General features: G+C 44.7%; 1 protein-coding gene across 1 annotated transcript; it reads right to left on the bottom strand.

Moving 5' to 3' along the window:
* Window positions 1–16,575: 16,575 nt before the first annotated feature.
* On the bottom strand, window positions 16,576–20,812 carry SPMIP10 (sperm microtubule inner protein 10). The gene is made up of 3 exons (XM_077818021.1): window positions 20,719–20,812; window positions 19,514–19,692; window positions 16,576–16,782 (listed from the first exon to the last, which is right to left on the bottom strand). Exons 1-3 carry the CDS (start codon window positions 20,810–20,812, stop codon window positions 16,576–16,578), a joined length of 480 nt encoding a protein of 159 aa, XP_077674147.1.
* Between the last annotated feature and the right edge of the window lie 660 nt (window positions 20,813–21,472).

Below are 21,472 nucleotides of genomic sequence, written 5' to 3'. Positions count from 1 at the left end.
ACTGTGTAAATTGGGGTGCTGGAGCTCCTCTGTGAGGTGAGGGCTGTGCGAGAGGAATCTGTTGAGAAGAAAGATTCCTCTGCACCAGTGTCCTGAGCATTGTTTCATTGCCAGCCAGCTCAGCAGGAGTCGGTGCTGGGAGAGCAAGAATAGCCTGCGGGGGGGTCAGGCATGTCAACATGCATCGGCACCATGACGGAAGCGGTCCTGAACCATGCCACGAGAGAGGCAGGCAACTGGAAGCCTGAAGCCTCGGCACTGGAGCTTTGCGCTCCCACTGCAGCCACAGGCGGGTTTCGCGCGGTCCCGGAGGAGCCCGGCGCGTCAAAAGTGCTCAGCCGGGGAAGCGCCGGGAGGGAGGCTGTAGTCCTGCCTGGAGAAGTCTTGTCCCGCGAAGAACCCTTCGTGGGTGAGAGAGGGTGCTGTCTTTTTGCAATCTTCTTGTCTTTTTTTGAGATGGGGGGGGGGGCGCTACAGCGTGTAGTTGAGTCAGCACCCAGGTCTGAAGCTGAGCCTAGAGATTTCTGAAGGAGGAGCAGTTTTAATCTCAGCTCCCTGTCCTTACGTGCCCTGGATTTAAGTTTGCTGCAGTGGGCACATTTTGGGGGGATGTTGGACTCCCCCAAACATTTTATACATTTTGAATGGTCATCCGAAAGAGGGATGGCATCACTGCACAGCGCTTAAAGCTTGGGGACCCAGGCGTGTCAGAGGCGCCTGCCTCTGACAGGAACAAAGAAAAAAAATTTAGGAAAAAAGACAGGAAAATTGCTATCTAATTACTACTGGTAACAAACTAACTAACAGGGAAGGTGTATGAATGAAGGAAGAGAAAAGTCTCTAACGAGTCTGCTGAGCTCCTTCTCAGGCTGGGGATGGTAGAGAAGGAACTGAGGAGACCGGTCACACATGCGTATTATTAAGGTACACTCAGAGCGGGGTAGGGCAGGCTCTGCGCGTGCACGACCGGTATGAGTACTGCTGTAAAAATCTGCAAGCGAAGGTGCAGGGACGCACCAACACCTGGAGTGGAGCACCCACAGGGACACCTCTCGAAGAAGAACATAAGGTAATAATCCTGTTCCCAACACAGATTGTGGTCAGGGTTTCCATCCATCTTAGTGGAATCTTTTAGGGCCTCTCACAGTCCTCTGCTACAATTACAAGCATGTTCTCCCAGTCCTCTCCTGGTCCCTGGATCCTCCATCTCTATACCATAGCTGATAACCATCAGACCTAATCACCTGATGTTACTCAGATGGCCCAATGATTCCCAGTACCTGCCAGCCAGGCTCTTCTCCAGAAGAGCTGGCTACTACCCAGCTTCTCTGACCCTTAAAGAGGCAGACCACCTTGTTAGAGGTTTCTTCCACCTCCTCTTGAGGGAGGAGCATCATACTTGTTATTATACCAAGAAAAACCTGTTTAGACTGGTTAGAATCTGTGGGTCAGATGCTACTCTTAGTATATGCCACTGTAAAGATGGAGTAACCCATGGACTTCAGTGGAGTTATGTTTTCTGCATGCACACTTTTTTTCTGTGTCCCTCATTATGGATCTTTGTCACACATTGCATCCCACACTTGGGCCTTGGCAGGAGTTTGAATTGTTATTCTCAGCTGATACTAACAGGAATAAAATTAAAGGTTGTCCCTTTTTATCAAATGAAGGAAATGAAACGGGAGAAATAACACAGCACACACATTGCTAAACACAGCTTCAACTGCCATCTATGGATTTACTATGGAAATTCATGCTCAAACTGCATAAGAAAAACAAATCAGCTTCTCACTAAGAAATCCACACCACTCATTCATGTAGGTCAATCACCAGTTGATCAGTTTTAAAAACCAAACTCATCTGAGCGTGACTTCTGAGTTGGCAAATGGCACATCCAGCTTAGTTCAGTAAGAGAACATTGCTTTAAATGGAAGAGAAAAGAATTTTATAATGAAGATTGCAATGACTGGGTCTGATAGAAGGTACCCTCTAAAGAACATCCAACAGAGAGCCTTAAGAAGATTCATAATCTAGCAGTAATCCTGTTTGAGGCAGGTTCCCCTTTTCCTCCAGATCTGATGGAAACACCTTCATCCAACTTCTGAGGGTTTGGGCTCAGGGGAATGGTAAAGGACAGGGGCAAGACTAGAAGAGACAGCTTGTCACAGCCAGGAAGTGGGCAGTCAGGCTAGTGGGCAGAGCCAGAGCCCAGAATCACAAAATGGGAACCAAAGTAAGGCCTATCATAACAGCCAACTGAGGATCCACAGGCAACTTCCTATTGTCCTCTCTCCAGGCTTAAGTAGTGCGCCTGGAAAAATCAGGGACCCTGGGAGCACTGGCAATTGGGCCCGCTGTGGGTGGCACTGCCTGTGGTGCGTCGGCCCACAACCCGCCCACTCAGTGCTCTGCTAGAGATGGCAGTGTGGATGAGGCAGTTGTCTATAGACCAGTAGACCCATCTTCCAGCCCCCCGGATCCTCATGCAGCCAGTCAGTAGCAACCTCAAACTGCAGGGAATCCCAGCATAAATTAATACATTAATTTATGCTAGTACTCCAAACACAATGTGAAATTCCCCAGTTACTGCAGTTCTGAGGTGGGAAAGGTTCTTGTGGAAGCTATGGCAGTGGAAGTAGATAAAGGAAATTTGGATGCACGCCTCTGAAATGAGCAGGAGTCAGGCTAACTCTAGCTTTAATAGTGCGAGATTTGTAGAAGCAGGGATAGTGTGAAGTGAGTGGAAAAGAACTGTGAAAGGCTGTTGTGACCTTGTATTAGATAAGAATAGAATGTAGATTATAGGAGAAAATGGTAAGAAAAATAAGATATCATGAAGGAATATGTATAAACAATATGCAGCTGTTGCTTATTATTGTCTGTAATAAAGGTATAAATAGGTGCTCTAATTGTTTATCTTGAGAGAAACCTGCCTAGGTGGGGGAAACCCTGTGTCCTAGTGCACTCTCTTCCTCGGTGCAATTGCTTGAGATAATAAAGTGTATCTGACTTGCTGCACCCAACCTGAGAGTGAGAACTGTGTTTTTCTCCGACACTGCCATGGGCACTGGGTTGGGAGTGGTGTAGAAGCAGAGACCCTCTGGGGGATGACTCTTGTTGTAATGCTGAAGAGAATCAAACTATAGTTCTGGGGATCCTGTGATTGACTGTGTGAGCTGCAATTTGCTCCAAGGCTACTCAGCAAATGTTCTCTCACTTCCATTTACTATGATGGCTTCCACTAAACTTCAGTTAACTGGGTCTCCCTGAAATCTAATGCCACTGTAATTATGTCTGTTACTCATACAGTAAGGAATGCTTCTTAAGTAATATAGCATTGCTTTCCACATTTTGCTGCACTGAAGTCATAGAAATCTTAGAATTTAAGGCCAGACGGAATCACCAGATCGTCTAGTCTTACTTCTGTGTAAGAAGTACACAGTCTTACTTACTGTGTATTATAGGCCACCAACACCACTCAGCACCCACACACCAATGCCAACAACTGAACTTCTTAGACCAACATCTTATAGCCCTCGGCAGACTAAATTAAATGTGCCACAGGCAGAGAACAGAAAGGACTGAAGTGCACTAAAGCCAGAGGCCCCTATAATGGCAAGGAATTGATTAAGCGAGATGTAGCCAGGTGATCCTGACAAGCAAGCCACACCCCACGCTAGGGAGGAAAGCAAAACCCCACCAAGGTCACTGACAATCTGACCTGGGGGAAAATTCCTTCCTGATCAGTTAGACCCTGCACATGTTATCAAGAACCAGCCAGCCAAACACCAAGAGAGAGAATGTTCAGAGCACTAGCCCACCCCATCCAAAGTCCCTTCTCCAGTAGTGCCTCTCTCTGATACTTCAGAGGAACAAGAAAAAAAACCCAGAATACATTGTGGGGAAATCCCTTCCTGATCCCTACAGTTGACCAGCAAAAGCCCTGAAGCATAAGATTTTAGGAACATCTGATCTGAACCAGAAGGGATCCTCAGGGTGCCAAGCCCTGCTCCTCACTGTCACAAGCAACCCCATCATACAGTCCTACTCACAAATTTGTCCAGCTCCCTCTTAAAGCTAATTAAGTTATATTCTCCTGCAACTCCTATTGAGGCTGTTCCAGAACCTCATTCCTCCAATTAGTAGAAACCTTCTTCTGATTTCCAGTCTGAATTTGTTCATAGCCAATTTATATCCATTTGTGATTGTGCCAACATTATCCTTTAACTTAAAAGCTCTACACTCTTCCTAGTGTTTATCCCCTGATGTACTGATAGAGCACAATCATATCCCCTTCTTTTTGCTAGGCTAAACAAGCCAAACTCTTATTAGATCCCTCTTTTTAAGATAGGCTCTCCATTTCCCTGATCATCTTAGTAGCTCTTCTCTGCACCTGCTGCAATTTGAATTCACATTTCTTGAACATGGGTGATCTGAATTGCATACAGTATTCCAGATGAGATCTTACCATTGTATAATGGCATTAATACTTCTCTATCACTACTGGAAATGCCTGGAGCAATACATCCTAGTATTGCATTTGCCTTTTTCACAGCCACATCACATTAGTGTGATCACCCAACACATATAGGTCTCTCTCCTCCTCTGTCACTTCAAATTGAAGCGCCTCCAACCTGTATCAGAAATGTCTTATTATTAAACCCTAAATGCATGACCTTGCTTGTAGTACTATTAAATTTTATCCCATTTCTGTCATTCCAATTTTCAAGGTCATCTAGATTTTCCTGTGTACTATTCCGATCCTCCTCTGTACTGACAATGCCTCCCAACTTTATATCATCATCAAATTTCATTGGCACACTTCTACTTTCTGTATTAAGGTCATCAATAAAAAATATTAAATATGACCAGTCTTAGGCCTTGTCTATACTGGGGATTAGCCTTGAAACCAATGTTAGCTCTATCAAGACAAACTGCAGCTTTCTTTGTCTACACAAGGGGTTTCTCCCAGCACTGACCCCCAGTTACTGACATTGGGTCTAAACCTCACTGAAGATATGGCCTTATTAAGTCACTCTAGGTCTATACTAATTTGCAATGGGAGTTAAGAGTCGAGTGCTGAACATGAAGCTGCCAGCAGTCAGGTATTTCTTTATTATGGTTATTCAAAGCTATTTAGTAATTCCCAGGCCAAAGAAGAGAAACAAGAGTATTTATAGCAAGTACAAAAAAGACTATTTAGTGGCAAGTTCCTTTTTTTATTGAGTGTATATTTATCCTTTTCCTACTTTCATAATATCCCGCACCGTAGAGTCTCATCTGTCATATCTTGATAAGGCCTGGTCTATACTACTTAGGTCAATGGAAGCCACCTTATGTCAACCTAATAATATATGCGTCTACACTACCAGTTCCCTTCAGCCAACCTAACGTTGACTTAATTACTCCACCTCTGTGAGAGGTATAGTGCTTAATTCGATGTTGATGGGTTGACAAAGAGGCAGTATAGATGCAGTGTTGTGTAAGTTGGCTGAATTGGCCACCAGGATGTGTCCCACAGTGCTCTGCTGTGCCCACTCTGGTGATTACTTTCAACTCTGCTGCACAGCAGCCAGGTACACAGGAAACAGCTCCTCCCCTGTTAAAGCCCCAGGAACTTTTGAATTCCCATGTCCTGTTTGAACAGCATGGAGATCAGCTGATCATGGCAACTCAATGCCCCAGATGCGCCCCAGCCTGGAGTACACAGGAGGTGGTGGATCTTATTTGTCTGTGGGGAGAAGAGCCCCGGCACAGCTCTGATCCAGCCAAAGAAACTTAGACATCTATGAAAAGATTGTGCGGGGTGTGCGGGAGAAGGGCTAAGCCAGGGACACACAGCAGTGCTGTGTGAAGATCAAAGAACTTTGGCAGGTGTACCAGAAGACAAGGGAGGAGAACAGTCATTCTGGTTCTGTATCACAGACATACTGTGTCTACAATGAACTGCTTGTGATTCTCATTGGTGACCCCACCACCTAAGTCCCCTCTAAGCTGTGCAGATGCATGGTCACACAGCAGCCTATTAAGCACAGCCCAGGCGCTCAGGACTGTGGAGGGGAGAGATGCCTCTTCTCCAACCCTGTCCCTGCATGGCTGTGGGAGAGGTGCCTCTCCCCTGGCTCCAACCCAACCCAGCCCAAGACCTGCCGTGGCCGGGGGAGAGACACCTCTCTCACGGTCCTAACCCAGCCCAGCCCCAGACCTGCTGTGGATGGGGGAGAGGCACCTCTCCCATGGCCCCAACCCAGCCCCGGATCTGCTACAGCCAGGGAAGAGGCACCTATCCCCAGGTCCTGCTGCAGGGAGAGAGAGCTGGGGGAGGTCCTCTCTCCCTGCCGTAGCCCTGGCACAGCCTGCACCCCAAACCCCTCATCCCCGACCCACCCAAAGCCCGCACCCCCAGCCAGAGCCCTCATCCCCCCTGCACGCCAACCCTCTGCCCCAGCCCTGAGCCCCTCATTCCCGGCCCCACCCCAGAGTCTGCACCCCCAGCTGGAGCCCTCATCCCCCACACACACCCAAACCCTCTGCCCCTGCCCTGAGCCCCCTCCCACATTCCAAACCCCTGAGCCCCACTCCTGCCACGTGAATTCTATTATATGCACCATATGGAGGTGATGTGTGGAAACAATTTAAGGGAACACTAACCACCACTACCTCCAAATGCAGCATGGACACCTCCCAGGAGTCTGAATCCCAGGCCACTTCAGGCAACAACGAGCAGGACATTCTGAACAAGGAAGAAGAGGAGAAGGAGGAGGAGAATGGGAGACAGGTGAGCAGGGAATCCATTCTCCCTGAGAGCCAAGAGCTATTTTAAACCCTGGAGCAGGACAGCATGGTGGCAGCATGTGATGCTGGGGAAGGCACCTCTAGTGAGTATGCAATTCCAATCAAACTGTAAGCGTTACATGCTCTTATATTTTATATTCAATATGAAGAAAAAGTGAGGTGCAGTGGGTACCTGCTTCTCAGTGGCCGTTCCAGCTAAGCAGAGGGTGGTCCCTGGAAAAGACTGTTTATGTGTACAGGGATGGCCTGGGAATCCTCCATGGAAACTTTCATGGAGGTACTCTGCAATCCTTTGCAGAAGGTTTCTGGGGAGAGCTGCTTTATTTCTTCCACCATGGTAGGACACTTTCCCACGCCACTCCAGTATTAACTCTGCTGGCATCATTGTGGTACACAGCAGAGCAGCATAAGAACCGGATCTGTACCCAGACCCTTGCAGCATCTGCTCCCTTGCTGCCTTTGTAACCCTCAAGAGACTGATATCACTTAGGCTCACCTACAGTGGACGGTGGAAGTTTTCATTACAAGTGCTCATACCACAAATAATAGAGCCTCTGATCCGCCACCTATGGCAATTTCTGGATCCCTCAAGTACGGCTTACCTAACATGCCAGTGTTCTGGTTGGCCGGGATCGGCGTTGAACTCAGAATCTGCAAACCCAGGCGACCACTACCAGCAGCGTTAAGATAAGGGTGGGGGTTTTCTGTGTTCTCTCATGGCTGCAAACTCTCCCCACTCCCTTGCCTGCCTCCTGTGTCATCAACATGGACGCATGTCCTCTGGAATGGTGGTCGAAGCATGAGGCATACAAATGTTTAGCATGTCTCACAACACTAGCTACAACAGTGCCATGCGAACACCTGTTCCCATTTTCAGGTGACACTGTAAATAAGAAGCAGGCAGCATTATCTCCCGTAAATGTAAACAAACTTGTTTGTCTTAGGGATTGGCTGTTTTGTTTTTGAGTGATTTTACCTAAATAAAAATTCTACATTTGTAATTTCCATTTTCATGATAAAGAGACTGCACTATAGTGTTTGTATGAGGTGAATTGAAAAATAATATTTCTGTTGTTTATCTTTTTACGGTGCAAATATTTGTAACAAAAATAATAATATAAAATGAGCACTGTACTATGTATTCTGTGTTGTAATTGAAATTGATATATTTGAAAATGTAGAAAAACATCCAAAAATATTTATAATGCATTTAAATTGGTATTCTATTATTGTTTAACAGTGCTATTAAAACTGTGATTAATCATGAATTTTTAAAATCTAGTTAATTTATTTCATGTTAATTATTTGAGTTAACTGTGATTAGTTGACAGCCGTAGTAAATATTAAACAAAATCTTTGACCGGCAAGTCTAGCTTCTTTTGAAGAAGCTGTTTCCATGCTTCATAAGAATGCTGCTAAGAAAAGCTTGGAGTAAGAGTGACACTCAGTGGAGGGAGAGGAGAAATGCTGTTTCTCAACATTGTTCTTTTCTCCTATGTCTTGCTATTTTTCATTTTCCTGTAGATGAGACAAGTTAAAAATACAGACAAGTCCCAACACCCCTAAACTTGATTTTCTAGGTTTTACAGTTAGGACCTAAGGCACCATATAACAGGGTTTACTCACTCTGACTTTGATCCCTATGCTGTCTCATTACAGGGAATCAGACTTCAGACAGCAAGTGTTTCTCAGTACAGCTCCCCTTTTGGGAGTCTGGTGTATTAAAATAAAGTTCAAAACAACACAGATCATCTTCCACCCAATCTTCCCAGATGGCTCACACCCTTGATTCATGGGTAGGCCTGTCCCTAGTGAAGCTTTCCTTTCAGCTGGCTCTTAGGGTGACCAGATGTCCCTATTTTATAGGGAGAGTCCCGATATTTGTGGCTTTTCTTCTCTAGACACCTATTACCCCCCACTCCCTGTCCTGATTTTTCACACTTGCTATCTGGTCACCCTACTGGCTCCTGCTCCCTACATGTCACTCGCCAAACATTTCTACCTAGGAGCTCTGGAAAGTTAGCCACCCTAAGCCTCATCACTGGCTCCTTCCTGGCTGTTCTGCTACTCTTTAGTGGAGTATTTTCTCCTGAATGAACTCAGGCTACCTTCATATGTCACAGCAAGACTGATTTTTAGTCAGATGGCCCCCATCATATGACTCATAATCTTTCCCTCCACTCAGGGAGGGAGGGAGGGAGGCTAAGCATGGCACAGGTTACACCTCAAAGGGACATACCTCTGAAATAAATGGAACCAAACCCCTGCTCCAAGCACTCAGACTCTGAGGTATTTGAAATCAGGATTTGGATCTAAATTTTGCAGCTCAGACTTATCTAAAGTTGAAGGTGATCAAGCTAGTTTCAGTATTTACTCATCCCTCTGTAGGAAATGAGGACACTGAGGGACAAATGCAATGATGCATGGGTTGCAAGATTCTGGAGACACGCTTACATGTTGAGGAACACAATACACATACAACAGGTAGGTAACATTTTCTTTCTTACTACTCTTAAAGAAATAGCAGTAGCAAAGTTTGTAAAAGAAAATTACTTTTTCAACACAAATATGAAAAGAATTATTGTATAACTGACCTTAAATCAACACTGTTGTCTCCTCCTAGTCATGATTCCATGCTTTACCCAGTGCCTGCCTCCCCACGAATAGCCTGCTTCTCAATGGCCTTGTCTACACTGAGGATTTAAAAAAAAACCAAAAAACCCTCCACTTTTGCTGAAATACCCCTGCAGCTCCATTGGTGCTAACAACCATGGGATCAAGAAAGCAGATCAGCCACAGACATTTTAACACTATGCTTTCTGAGCAGAGTTATTAAATAATTCTGTGTTTGTTCAGCACCTAAAACACTGGGGTCCTGGGCCATCACTGGAGTCCTTGGTGTTATGATAATACAAATAAATAAAATAATAATATTATGACACTGGTAGTGAGTTTATACTAGTGCTCATGGCTCTGCTAGTACCAATGGAGCTGCAGCAGTATGGCAGCAGATGTGGGATATCTGAAGAAAAGGGCAGCCACAGCTCCCTGTGTAATTCACCTTATTTGCTTCCTTTAAATCCCTCCTCAAAATTTACTTGTTCAATTAATTTTTCATCATACTTTCATCTCTGGGGCTATCTATCCCACTTTGCTGCCCGCAACTGCAAAGTTAATAAACAAATACATTAAAAAACAGTGAAAACCCAAGAAAAATGTGAAACAAATACAAACTAAATGATTTGTACCTTGGAAAATAATGCTCCTTAGAGAACCTTTCCCTTTCTCCTTATTCTGTTCTTTCCATCTTCCCCTGAGGGCCAGCCGCCATTTTCCTTTGAGTTATGTCTATGTTATTTTATTTGTGTTTCTATAGCAACCATCATCATATCTAAGCATTTCACAATATTAAAGATGCAGAGTTCTCTCCTTTTCTCCTTATAAGCCACTTTCTTTTAGTGATAATAATATAATGATTTAAAACTTATTTATTTATAGATCTCGATTCTCTTCATAAATGTGGGTAAGCAGCATTATTAGCTCCATTTCATAGGGAGGAAGCTTAAATTTCAGAGTCCAAGATGGCAGCCTCAAACATCCCCAAAGTATCATCCTTATAAACCACCACGGTCCAGTCCATTAATCTCTGTCTCAGATATTGTAAGTCTGTCAGGAGGACATAGCTCTTGTGGACAGGAAAAATGGCTAAATGGATCACTGTTCCTCTCTGCTTGTGAGATCTCCTCTGCAAATAATCCACATGTCCCTGGTATGCGTGAGCAAAGTGCACAGAACCAAAGGTGAAGGAAGGGAGGTAGGGGAAGAAACTGTGGTGGAGCAAAACCGATTGGCAAACCCCGACTGAAAACTCTGAGCCTGTCTGCAGGAAAACTCATGGTGAATTAATGCTGCTAGTGACAGCTGCAGAGCTCAGAGCTGTGTTGCCATGGCTGGGGATCGAGGGGAAGGCCTTCCATACAGTTAGCTGGATATGTAGCCTCAGCCTCTTCTGCTTGTTTGGGCCCCACCCTCTTCCCAAGGCTTACCCCATGGACTAGGCTGGAGAATGTACAGCCTCCATTGCAGCTGCAGAACTTAGGCATTAATTTGTTCCACTGCACTTTGGCTAAATTGAGAGAATAGACGCCTCTGACTACCTCATAAATCTAGGGAAGGAAAGAATGCAGCCAATTGTAACATGGAGGCAAAGAGGAAAGAGATGGAGATCCCACACTTGTACTCCAGACGCTGTGCTTACTCCAGTTAGAAGTGTTTTCACAATAAGAGCAATTTTTAAAGTGTTTTGTTTACTAGTACAGAAATGTGACATTGAGACTCTTTCTATGGCTGAGCACATTCTGATCTGTCCAGAAATGACAACCCAACCACACCCACTACAATACACAGCTCGAGCATGAATAACTTGTTGCGAAATGACACCTTGATCATACAAGAGGTTAAATCCACCTCTGAAGTTCATGTTGAAGACAATGAATGACTTCACTAAAGAACCAGAGATTCTTATGCAACTAAAAATGTTCTCTGAAGGAAACTAATCCTGAGTCCTTCTTATGTGGGGGGGATGACTGAAAACATGAGAAATTAAGCAGTTATCAGACAACAGACAGCTCAGAGTAGCAAAATCAAATAAAAAATAATACAAGAAATACTAAGCAATTTACTAACAGGAAAAAAAGCATGCGGGTTTAAAATGACACAGTGATCATTGTATAAGAAAAGCAGAGCCTGCTTGTTGCCAGCTTAAGAAAAAAGAAAATGAAATATAATTGCTACCATCAAATATTAATTTGGCAAAACTGGAGCACTCATTGTTAAGTGCTTTAACAGCCTTAACTATTTAATCCTGACAATATTCCTGGGAGGTAGTTATTACATACCCTTTTTAACAGATTGGGAAACTATGCATAAGAGGATATGAGACTTGTCCCATAGCAACACATTCCACCAACACAATCACTAGTATGGAGATCCTATCTATTGCCATTAACTTAATGGGCAGATTTTTATGGTTTGGCTGAGGTGTGCTCACTGTAAAACCAGAAAGGGGGTGAAGGGAAAAGGTGGCTTTGCAAAACTCTCGGTCTGGGCCTCATCATAAAATACAGCTGCTCCAGGGCTCTGTTTTACACCCAGCTACCCACAGCTTCAAATCAGACAGGTGTAGAAGAGCTCTAGTCATATCTCCTTTTTCTGAGCCATGTCCCATATTCTAGGAGCTGGAGATGGAGGTGTCAGAGGCACTCTGGTATCTCTTTGGCAACTGGCAATTCTCCTAGGCAGAGGAAATCCTCCTCTGCTGGTTAATGGTAGGTTTATGGCCATGAATCAGGCCCAGTGACTCATGAAGGAGCAGGAGGAAGGATGTAGGTGGATATCTAAGAACCCATTTAGCAGGTACATGTGAATGCATCCCTGGAACTCTGGGTAAAGACTGCACACCTATTACTACATCCCATTGTTGGATGTATCTTGTGGGGCCAGCTCCACAGGCTGGTGCATAGGGGGAACAAAGTCATGGCTCCACCTCCTCTCAAGCCCTTTTGGGGTGCCACGTGCCCTCAGCAGAGTAGAGATGGAACAGCCCCTGTGCTGCTGTGAATGCAGGGGCTACAGTTTTGCCTGTCCTTAGGTGGGTTATGCAAGGAGTGGGGAAAATTTGTTAGACACTCATCCTTCCACCCTCACATAAGACCATGGACAATATGGTCCAAAGAGAACATTGAATAGGGAAGGATTTTCTCCTGAGGTCAACTTCTTCCTCCAAGATCCTGATGCTACTAAGACAGGTGTGTTCCTCACTATGGAGGCAGCCTTGCAATGAGCTGCATGCCTGCTGACACCTGACCCCTCACAGGATCCAGCCCTAAACTTTACATAGCATTATTTTTTTCTTCACTGTTTCTTCACCATTATATTAAAGAGCTTCAGGACCAAAATTAAAATATGAGAGAAGCATTTTGTTATTACTTTGTCAGACAAGCAAGCCCATCCCTGTGGCCTAGAAGTAGTACTCTACCAGCCGAGACACGTTGGGTCAATTCACTGTCCTACCTGCTTTCTCTCTGGGTCCCCTTCACTTGCAGAATATACAGGCTTATTGTATTTTGGTGTGATCACATCTAATAGTGACATTTTATTTTCCCCTCACTGCATTTCTTAGTGACCAGTGAGTGAATTAAAAATAAAAAGTCATTTAGAACATAAAGAACATTGCACAACAGATATATAAAAGGTGACACTTTTGGGAGTCCCGAAGATGATGGCGTCGCTTCAAATGCTTGACTTCAAATGCAAAGAAATCAGATTACAAAACCAATTAGACTGTGTATCTAGTAACCACATCTTAAAATAAATTACACACACAAACTTATGTTAAAAAAGCACTAAGGTTGCAAAGTCAAGCACTCAATAGTTCAGAAATGCCAGAATTAAGCTTACCTATGCAATGTTAATTCCACCGCCCATTTGATTCTGGGCTGCTTCAGGGGCTGAAATGCTACTGAAATGGCCTTTGGAGTAACTTAGGAAGCCCGGGAGATGCCCTAAGTTACAGCAGCCTATCCCGGACTGCCTATGGGCCACCACGCTATCAAGAATGTCCGTAATGTTATGCTCTGCTGTTGTGCAGGGGCCTGTACTCTAAGTTGTCCAAGGTAACAAAGGTCCAGCTCAGTCTGTTATATAAAATTCTTTATACAGGTCAGTAAAAGTTAAAGACAGACTGAATTAGTTCAAATTAAAAAGTCTACCCAAGGATTGCAACCCAAGGATTGTGTTGAGATCATGACAGGTAAACAAGAGGAGAATGGAACTGGAAATTAATGGCCTACCACTGGTGCATTGGAAATTAGGTCTAATTGGAGCAAATAACGAGGGGATAGACTATTGCACCCATCACTCCCTTTTGGGGTCCTTAAAAAAAGACCTTGGAGGGGGGGAACCCTGGGGACAGCTGGACTGAAGGGCAAGGTTCACCATTCCCGCCGCTCTCACCATCTCTTGGGGCCCTGGGATCCACCCTGACACTCTGGGCCTTCATCATTGTGATCCTGAAAGATGTTCAGACTAGACTGGGCCAGAGTCAGGGGACTGATGACATCACCACTTCCAGTGGATTCCACTAAATCCTGAATGCCACCTGGGATGCAACACTTGAGTTCCTGCTGTCGCTCACCCACTACCCTTATCCCTTCCACGTCATTTTCCTTCCTTATCTTATTTCTTTTCTTTCCTCTCTCTCTATTTTTGCCTTCTGTTTAATAAAAGTCTGGCTTAGCTGGCCAAGACTGTCTCTTTTGCAACACTGCCATGAGCTCGTGACCCAAAAGGCAGCTAAAAGCAATGTCATATACAGCCCAATGCTGGTACAAGTTTGCTAGGTCTTGGAGTGGCTAATAAGATGGGGTGCCATGTCTATTTCTTTAGCCGTGAAGTTGCAAGTAAAAGTCAGCACCGAAGACAGGAGTTGCATTTAATATCACTGTTCTTTTCTGTCCCTTTCTGTGTGCATTTGGGTTATTTTGTTGGTTTGTTTTAAAGGAAGCAGAATCAGATTGCAACAACAGCACCAGATCATCTCAACGAATATTCTCTTGTCCCCAAGGATAGTTATTATAATCTATAATATCATCTACAATACTGTCAAACAGGCAGTTTCCCATATAGAAACTCTCTACAGTTAGAGCGAAGGGGAATAAGGAATATTGTTAAAATTAAAACTTTCCTTAATACTTCACATTTTAAATTCTTTATTCTTCTTTTTCTGTATCATTAATAAAGATATATAATGGTGGTTGTTGCCATGGAACTAAGCAGGCCAAAGTCTCTGTATTCAAAACCTCCCAAAATGTTTAATTGTTAAGAGTTGTATAGTCACAGGCTATGTTAACACCTTTGACTCTCTGTGCCCATTTATTCCATCAAAATTAACACAGCACTACATGTCCCCATCTCTGACACACACCCTGTACCAGGGCACAAGGGAGCAGAGAGTTGAGTAGAGCTACTTATGGCAGCCCAGCACAATGCTCATTATCAGGGACATTCTCCTCCCAACAGTTACAAGCCTTTTACAGCCCCGGCGGTGTGCTGATGTCCCAGGGATGTCAATCTGACTCATAGTTTTTGGCAGTGATGCTTTAGGTCATATTTTTCTTTCCTTATCTATAAAAGAAAATTATGTCAGATGTAGATTTTATCTACAACTACAGTAGCTCTGAAGGGAAAAGCCATAAGCAATAAAAATATAATGTTATATTTTTTCTAAAAAAAATTATAAATGAAAGTGTTTCAGATTTGGAACCACTTAGGGTGAAAAACACTATTTTGTGATTAATATTTCTAGACACAAAATACTGAGCACATTTTAACTATGTATAAAAATGTTCTTGAAGCTCTACTGCTCATTTGCTCATGGTGACTTTATAGTTTAATTTATAAGTACTTAGGCTTTGAAGACAACTCCTTTCTGCTTTTGATCTAGTCAGCGGTGGAGGGATCCTCTTCAACCCAGAGGAGAAAGTGTTATAGTGTTACATTTAATCAGAATTTGAAAGAAAGTGCATTTGTGAAGAGAGCAATATTTTTAAATTACGTGCCAATTTATTTTTTAAAAAAATATTAGCATATAAAAATGACAAGCCAAAAATTTCTTAATTGTCTTCCTTTCAGCGGATGTGAAATATAAACAAAACCGGTTATGCGGAAAGTGTGTTCTGTATCCCAGAACATCTATAAATACTTAGCAGCTTTTAAATTTAAAAGGTTTTTCATTTTCTGTTTTTCTTCATTTCTCACCCTCTGGAGTTTGAACCTGTGGCATTTTTAGAATAAGCAATTGTGAATAAAGAGCCATTATAATGCAAAATTCAATTAAATCATTTTAATGGCATCTGTTCTTGATTGACAAGTGGAATTGATTCCATACAGAGAGCTCCTGTATGACTGGAAGCAACTGTTCTCATTTATGTATTTTATTTATTTCCATTTATATTTGTTTAGCCTTTCAGCATCTATTTTGATTGATGGCCCTTTAGTATTTCCCCAGATTTTGTCTCCTTTACTTCCCCATGATCTCAGTGGCTTTGTAACCCCGGAATTCCTTCTTCAGCCAATAATGGGAATTTCTTTTTACTGTAGATTACTTCAGAACAATTCAGACCTAGAGCTGCAACAGTATGAGTTGGAGAATTTCCAGATCCTGATGTTGCTACCTGCCTAGTAGAAAGTATCTTCCCACACATTTGAGGTAGGGGGAGGAATGCAACTATCACCTAAACAAAAGGAAGGGGGAAGTGAACAGCCAGCTTCCTCCTGAAGAGCCAGGAGAGGGAAGCTAGCTAGTCACCCTCAGAAGATGTAGGAGGGCTGGTAGGCAGCCAGTGGGACTCTCTCCAAGAAAACAATAGAGGATAAGGAGTGGAGTTGATACCAGTCTCTTGGAGATAGTGGTGGAAAGCTGAGTAGAGTCCAAAGGTTTGTATAAACTTCAGATAAGCATCATAGAGACATTTGGATGCTTATCTAAATCAAACTGGGAAGTCTGAAACTTTTGAGATTCTCTCTTTCCTAATCAAAAATATGCAGGTCAAATTGCAGATAGAAATTATTTTTCATTTCAAATAGAACATCTAATCAGCTTTAAAAACATGTTAATTCTATTTTAAAGAAAAAAATGCATCACACTGTGTTTTCTTGCAGCAGATTTAAACCTTGTAGCCTACACAGCTCAAACATGAGTGTATTGAGGGAAAAAGAAGGTCAGAGTTTCATCCTCCATCCATGAGCAATCACAGACTTCTGGTATCTGGAGAGATGAGAATGTATGGGAATATCTGCAATCAGCATTTCCTGAGGAATTTTCTCCCGTATGTGTTTTCTTTCTTCTCCATGGCAAAGTCTTTCTCTGTGCTCCAGAAACAGACTATCTTCTGTGGCGCCAGTATATATCCCAACAACATCTGCATGCTGTGTAAAGAAATTCCAATGGTTGCTTATGAAAAACTCATTTTTGCTGAACTAACTCCTTTAACAATGATACTATTAACTGAAAAACCTAATTGATATAACAACCTATTAACAGATGGCTCAGTAAATAGAGGAAAACAAAAAAACAAAAACAACCAAAAACTCTAGGCCAGGGGTGGCCAAACTTACTGACTTTCTGAGCCACATATGACAATCTTCAGAAGTTCGAGAGCTGGGGCATGCCTGCCAGGGCTTAGGGCTTAAGCTCCACTCCTGTTGAAGCCCCAAACCCCGGAAGGTGTGCCCTGTGGGGCTGAGGGATTAAGACCCTCCTCCCCACTGGGCAGAAGCCAGAGGCGATGCATGGGGGAGGCACATGCGGTCACATACCCCCCCAGATTTTTGCCAGGGGTTTGCTGACCCCACTCAATCCCATGGTGCTGACGGGTCCCCTCCCTGCATGGCAGCTGGAGCTGGCAAGCTGGGAGCTGCAGCCATGGGGAGAGGCAGCAGCAAACAGCTGGAAGCAGCAGGGAGAGCAGCGGCCCCTCCCTGCAGCTCCCAGCTGTTTGCTACTGTTTCTCCACTGGAAGCTAACATGTGGGAGGTGCAGGGACCAACAGCTGAGGGTAAGAGGGGAAGTGTGCCTGGTGGGAAGTGACTCAAATTGTTGGGGGTGGGGGGTGCAAACTCACTATATGTGAATTTGAATTACTTCTAACTTTGCAAATTGATTAGCAAAGCGTGCCTTTCTCAGGAAGGACTTACATACATGTGAAGCTTTAAAACAATTAATGATGCTTGAATTATCCAAGCATATAAAAAAAAGTATAAGAAAGTTTTTAAAAGAAGGAAACATTTTTCCTCGTTTTAGTAGTTCTAGAAAGGCTCAACAGATTTTTTTTTTTAAATTTACGATAAGGCTGAAACAAAGAATGACAAATCTAAGCCTAAAAGGAAATATTTTGAGAAAGCTATAAGTGACTGAAAATAAACATCTGTAGTGAGATAACTATCTTAGCCATAGCTAGTGTCCCCTCTGTGACATTATAGTGGCAAGCAGGAATATATTACTCAATATTTTAGGGGTCTAAATGTTTCTGAATTTGAGAATGGTTTAAAATGTACCCCAGCATGTGGTGCTTTACAGACAAAAATATGCAGTTTGGTTCATTTTTTGCCACTTTTATGCTGATCATGCTCTGTTGTATATTTCTTTTCATTCCTTTAATAACGTAGCCTGTCTTGACCAAATAAACTTACAGCTTCTCAGTTTCCTTTAACAAAATGTGTCAGAGAGAATGGCTTTCCTTGGGAAAGTGAAACATCCTCAAGAACACATCTTAACCTCTTCTACTTAGGGCTGGTCTAAACTACACAGTTCAGTTGAGTTAAGGTAACTTACGTCGACCTAATTATGTCAGTGTCTACACTACAGCCTTCCTCCCGCCGATGTAAGTGCCCAACTACACCGACATAATAACTCCACCTCCATGAGAGGTGTAAGGCTTATGCAGGTGTAGTAAGGGCAACGCAATGTCTGTGGCAGGAGACGTAAATTGACAAGAAAGCCAGGTAGCTAGAGCCCAGCTGCCCCCCATTTCCTGGAGAACTGAGTGGCTGGGAGCTGGGGCAAGAATGGACCCTGCTCCTGGCTGGGAACCGGGGTGAGAAGCCCAGAGGACTTCCCCCTGCTTCTGGAGGGGAACAGGGAGCCGGGGGCAGCCTGACAGGAGCCTGTGGGGTAGCCAGGCTCTTGGCAGAGAGCTGCCAACAGAGCTGAGAGACCGGGCTCTCAGCTCCACATACTGCTCCTCTTAGGTTGGTGGAAGTGTTCCTGGTGAGGACCCGCATCACCGCCCCAAGGAGGGTAGTGTGGACATGCACCACCATAGTAATTACTGCAGTGGCTGTAAGTTGATTTAATATGCTCACTTACCTTTCTAGTGTAGACATACCCCTAGGCTCTCACCTCAGACCTTCCATTTGTCCCCATTAGTAATAATCCTAGCATCATCAGCTCCTGCAAATCTTTTACTTTTACATCTATCTATGCAGACCTATCCATTAGCATGTTCACAATATCACTCATATACACAACTGCCTCAATACCATCTCTGCCTTATCTCCTCTCACCACTATTACAAGGTATCCCATATAACCACCTCTTCAGAATCCATTACATATAGAAAATTAGAATGCCACAGCCCACCTTCTCACACGTACAAAGAAGCACAATACATTCCCACCTTCCAACAGCTCCACTAGCTCATCATTTATTTCAGAATCCAGTTCAAATTTGCCTTCTAAGGAGTTGCTTTAGTCAATCTTCAGTTTGTTAAGACTTTACTTAGCCTACCTATTTTGTATTGCTTCTTTCAATAATCACTATTGCTAAATGCCTGTACAGAGGGAGAGAGAGGGAGAAAGAAGGACTGAGAGGTATCGCCAAGGAAGGAAAGACATGTTTCAGCTGAGATTTCATATGAGATGTACAGTCAAGAGGAAGAAATTCAGAACTCAGGAAGTTTGTTTCTGATGGCACAAGCTACAGAGTAAAATGTACTTCCACCAACAGCGGCAAGATTGTGCAGAGACAATAATAAATACGGTTGCCTGGCCAGATTTTCAGAAGTGAAGACAATGGGAAGTGTGTGTGTGCCCTGCATCTTTGGAAATTAGGCCACTATTATATGGTTAACAGGAGGAAATATTTTTCTGGTCCCACTACCTTTAAAGTGAATTTCCTGTTCTTCATATCTTCTTTCCAGGGCATCACATAATGTACTGGAATCATCCCATGTTTGTGTGAAAGCTTTGGCAAATGGCAGTGAACAAACCTGTGGGAAAAAACATTTTTAAAAAGACAGTGCGGCAGTGTTAGGACAGAAGACTTGGTTGGGTTATTAACTGACACAACCAAGTCCATATAATTCATAGAGGGGGAAGTCTTTAATATAATTATAATTAATAAAAATATTGCTTCTTCCCTTACTGCCAGGCAAGCTTATCATCTAACTGAAATTTCATGTTTTCCTGGGACACTATGCTGAACCAACAAATGTTTTTTCTTCCGGTATTTAGCATAACAGTAAAGAAATTAATTTGATCACATGAATTGAGGAGTGTGATTTCTTATGCTTCCAATTACTGCATGCCCTCCTCACCCCCAAGCAGACACCAGATAGGAGCAGAGCTGGCTTTGTACACTGGCACAGCTAGGGGCTAGCAGGGGCATAGTTTGTGAGTTAGTCCTCCATTTGTGGTGGGACCCTGGGGTCTGCATCTGGCTGAGCGTGGTCCTGGTGCTCTACTCTTTGTGCAGGGTGCCCACTGAGGCAGAGGAGAATGGTGGTATTTCCGTCTGTAAGCCCAGGGATACAAGGGGCCTGCCTGGCACTTCCCAGACAAAGATGCTTCCTGCCCTGAGGACGGCAACAATCTAGTTTAGAAACAAGCCACAGAACAAGGGGTGTCTGCCAATACCAGGCAGTCTGAGGCAGGGCCAACCTCTGTGCTGGAAGGTACCTGGTCTGGGGAAAGCCCTGGCCGCTGCCAGTCTGAAATCTCTGCAGACCCGCTCCCTCAGACACGTGGGCGGGAATAAGCAGAGAAGGGAACGGCGGGACAGCCGAGGGGTGACTGACGGCACTTCGGGAGGGTTGAGAGATTAGCAGGGGGACCCCCATTAGCCCCTTCAAGCTGGCTCTGTCCAAAAGCAGACACGGGAGTGCCGGGGGGATGTGCGGGTACGGGGGTGGGGGAGCTGCTGGGCGCGCCAGCCGCAGCTCCGTCTTCCTCCTCCTCACCCTTTGAGGTCCGTGTTGGTCCTGACGGAGACCATGGCGGCTGCCGCTCACCCGCGACTCCCCCCGCCCGGCCCCTCCAGCGCCGGGGCCGCTCTGGCGTGGGCGCCTTTGTGACGCTGCCGCCCACGTTCCAGAAGGCGGCCGGGCTGCGGCTCGCGGAGCAGCGCCTCTGCACTGCACCTGCGGCCAAGCCAGGGCTGGCCTTGCTCCGGAGACGGCATTGCCCGAGGCTTCAAGGCCAAGGGGCATGATACCCCTCCCGCCTCAGCAGCCTTTCGTGCCAGCCCAGAGACACCACGGAGCCTTCGCGCTGCAGACGTGACTGTCAAAGGCGGAGGCGAGCGCGGAACGCCAGGAAGGGAGAACGCGCTCGACCACCGCCACCACCAGCGGCGCTGGGGGAAGGTCGACCCTCCACCCTTGAATTCATTCCCGGTACCTAATGGGACGCCTAAGTGTTCCCTTAACTAGTACGTTTCCCAGAACGCTCGTCAGGCGGAAGGGACCCTTGGGAGTTAAGGTTTAAAGGGAGATACAAACAGGGGAGAATGTGCAGGGGAAGGGTTAAAGTGATTAACCCCGTTTCTGGTTCATTGCAGTGAGGGAACTTGTGCTCAGCGTCATCGCCATCGCGCCAAAGATACTGGTTCTCTGAAGTGACCTGGGCACAGTACTTCATTTGTGCCGGCGCTGAGCCTCGCACCTCTAGGCTGGCCCGTCATAGCCCCGCTCTGAGCTTGCTGCCTCACTTATGAAAGTAAAAAAATTGCTTGAGCCCTTGCACCTCTTTCATTACAAATTAAGCACCGCCTGAGCACAAATTGTTAAGTAATTAATATCAGCTTAAAGCCACAGTAGGGAAGATAGCTCATCCCCATATT

This window comes from Eretmochelys imbricata, chromosome 5 (genome assembly GCF_965152235.1).
Source record: "Eretmochelys imbricata isolate rEreImb1 chromosome 5, rEreImb1.hap1, whole genome shotgun sequence".
In the NCBI taxonomy this organism is placed as follows: domain Eukaryota; kingdom Metazoa; phylum Chordata; order Testudines; family Cheloniidae; genus Eretmochelys; species Eretmochelys imbricata.
Note: the sequence above shows the minus strand (reverse complement) of the source record. Positions and strands in the feature narration are given on the sequence as shown.